At 59.0% G+C, this 1549-nt stretch overlaps 1 protein-coding gene across 1 annotated transcript; it reads right to left on the bottom strand.

Annotated features, from left to right (window-relative positions):
* Positions 1–743: 743 nt before the first annotated feature.
* PIN4 (peptidylprolyl cis/trans isomerase, NIMA-interacting 4) lies at positions 744–1434 on the bottom strand. Its single transcript, XM_042886470.1, has 4 exons — positions 1349–1434; positions 1196–1254; positions 999–1118; positions 744–921 (listed from the first exon to the last, which is right to left on the bottom strand). Exons 1-4 carry the CDS (start codon positions 1383–1385, stop codon positions 763–765), a joined length of 375 nt encoding a protein of 124 aa, XP_042742404.1. The 5' UTR covers positions 1386–1434; the 3' UTR covers positions 744–762.
* Between the last annotated feature and the right edge of the window lie 115 nt (positions 1435–1549).

Here is a 1549-nt window from a genome sequence, read left to right as displayed (position 1 = left end):
TCATTTATCCAGTTTCACCAGAAGGACAAGGTGCACCTTACTAAGTTTTAGGCACGTACTTCATGCCTACCAGTAGGTGAACTGAGGGAGCAACAGGCATTTAGTGGCCTTCCTCTAGCTTTTTCTTCTCTCATTCAAGCCTAAGTTACACAACTTCTTCCTTGAGCTTTGAGTGGATAAGGTACAGATGAGTTTGTATTTGGAGGGGCTACTCTTACACCTTCCCCCTTCCTCCTACTGCTTTGTGCCTCCAGCCTTGGTAAAGGCTGCTGACTGAAAGAACAAGGAGCCTGCCCACAGCAGCAACCCTGAGCCCTAGCTGTAGCATTAGCTGGCCTCTACAATGGGAGGCTCTTAAGTCTGAGCTCTGGAGCTGAACCTGTAGCGTCTGAACTGCCTGCATCCTTGCTGGTGAGGATAAAAGCAATTGCTCTAGGGAACCCCCCACCCTTTCTAGGTTGACTGTATTTGCAGCCTGAGCTTTCACAGCTGTATATCATCATCTCTGTAGCAGGAAAAGCAAGGGGCTGGCCTACAAGCTGATGCAGATTTCAATACCTACACGCAACCTTTACCTTTTTCAGGGAGCACTTTACCTCTCTGTGCAGGGCCCCGTTCTCTGCTGGCTGTGATCTGCACTTCCTGCAGGGATGGCAGGCCGTCTCCAAGCACCTGCTGGTTATGACCAATGTGCTCCTACATCCACGTGCCTGGGAAACGCTCAGAATTCAAGCAGCCATGAATTCAACGGTCATTCACATTTTATTTCCTGCCTTCCACCATAATAATATGGTACCCAAACTTGGTTTTGACAGGGGGGTCCGTATACACCGGCTTGTCCATGCTGCTCACCGGCAGGGCAAATGCCGCCTCCTGGAAAGGTCCCACCATGGAGCCTCTGGTCATCCAGCCCAAGTCTCCCTGCAGGAAGGAACGGCCAGGTTAAGCTGCAGATCTCTCACCGCCGCAGGGCAGCGCTCGGCCAGGAGCAGCCTTACCCCTTGCCTGGCCTTGTCCTCGCTGTACTGCGAGGCCACCTCACTGAAGCGCACCCCGGCCTTCAGCTTCTCCATGGCTTCCATGGCTCTGCCGTGCTTCTCGCACAAGATGTGCCGGACCTGGGGGGCAGGAGGGGGCCGTGACGGGCTGCGACGGCCGCCAGCCCCGAAAGCAAGGAGGGGGAACCAGTACGCACCTTCACGGCGCTGCCGCCGCCCTTCGGGCCCCGGGCCCCTGCCTCGCCGCTCTCACCGCCTGCAAACAGCGCCATGAAACCGGGCCAGTCCTTCAAGCGCCGGTACCGGCACCCGGGCCGCTCTGCAGGCCTCCCTTCCCCGGACCCGCTCACCCTTGCCCGCCTTGCCGCCTTTCCCCTTCGGAGCCATCGCCGCAGCACCGCCACACTCAGCCCCGACCAGCACGCCTTGCGCCGCGGCCCGCCCCGGGGCCTTGGGCCCGCCTCTTGTCTCGGGCCCTGGGCCTGCCCCCGTTCCCTAGGCCTGCCCCCTCAACCTCTAGGCCTGCCCACAACCCCTAGGCCTGCCCCCCC

This window comes from Lagopus leucura, unplaced genomic scaffold (assembly GCF_019238085.1).
Source record: "Lagopus leucura isolate 7727_CA_CO unplaced genomic scaffold, USGS_WTPT01 Super-Scaffold_100057, whole genome shotgun sequence".
Lineage (NCBI taxonomy): Eukaryota > Metazoa > Chordata > Aves > Galliformes > Phasianidae > Lagopus > Lagopus leucura.
Note: the sequence above shows the minus strand (reverse complement) of the source record. Positions and strands in the feature narration are given on the sequence as shown.

Coding starts and splice junctions, on each gene's coding strand:
- PIN4 (XM_042886470.1), bottom strand. CDS start 1,385: ATGGCTCCGAAGGGGAAAGGCGGCAAGGCGGGCAAGG. Junction 1,255..1,348: donor AGGCGGCAAGGCGGGCAAGG/GTGAGCGGGTCC, acceptor CGCTGTTTGCAG/GCGGTGAGAGCGGCGAGGCA. Junction 1,119..1,195: donor GCGGCGGCAGCGCCGTGAAG/GTGCGTACTGGT, acceptor CCTGCCCCCCAG/GTCCGGCACATCTTGTGCGA.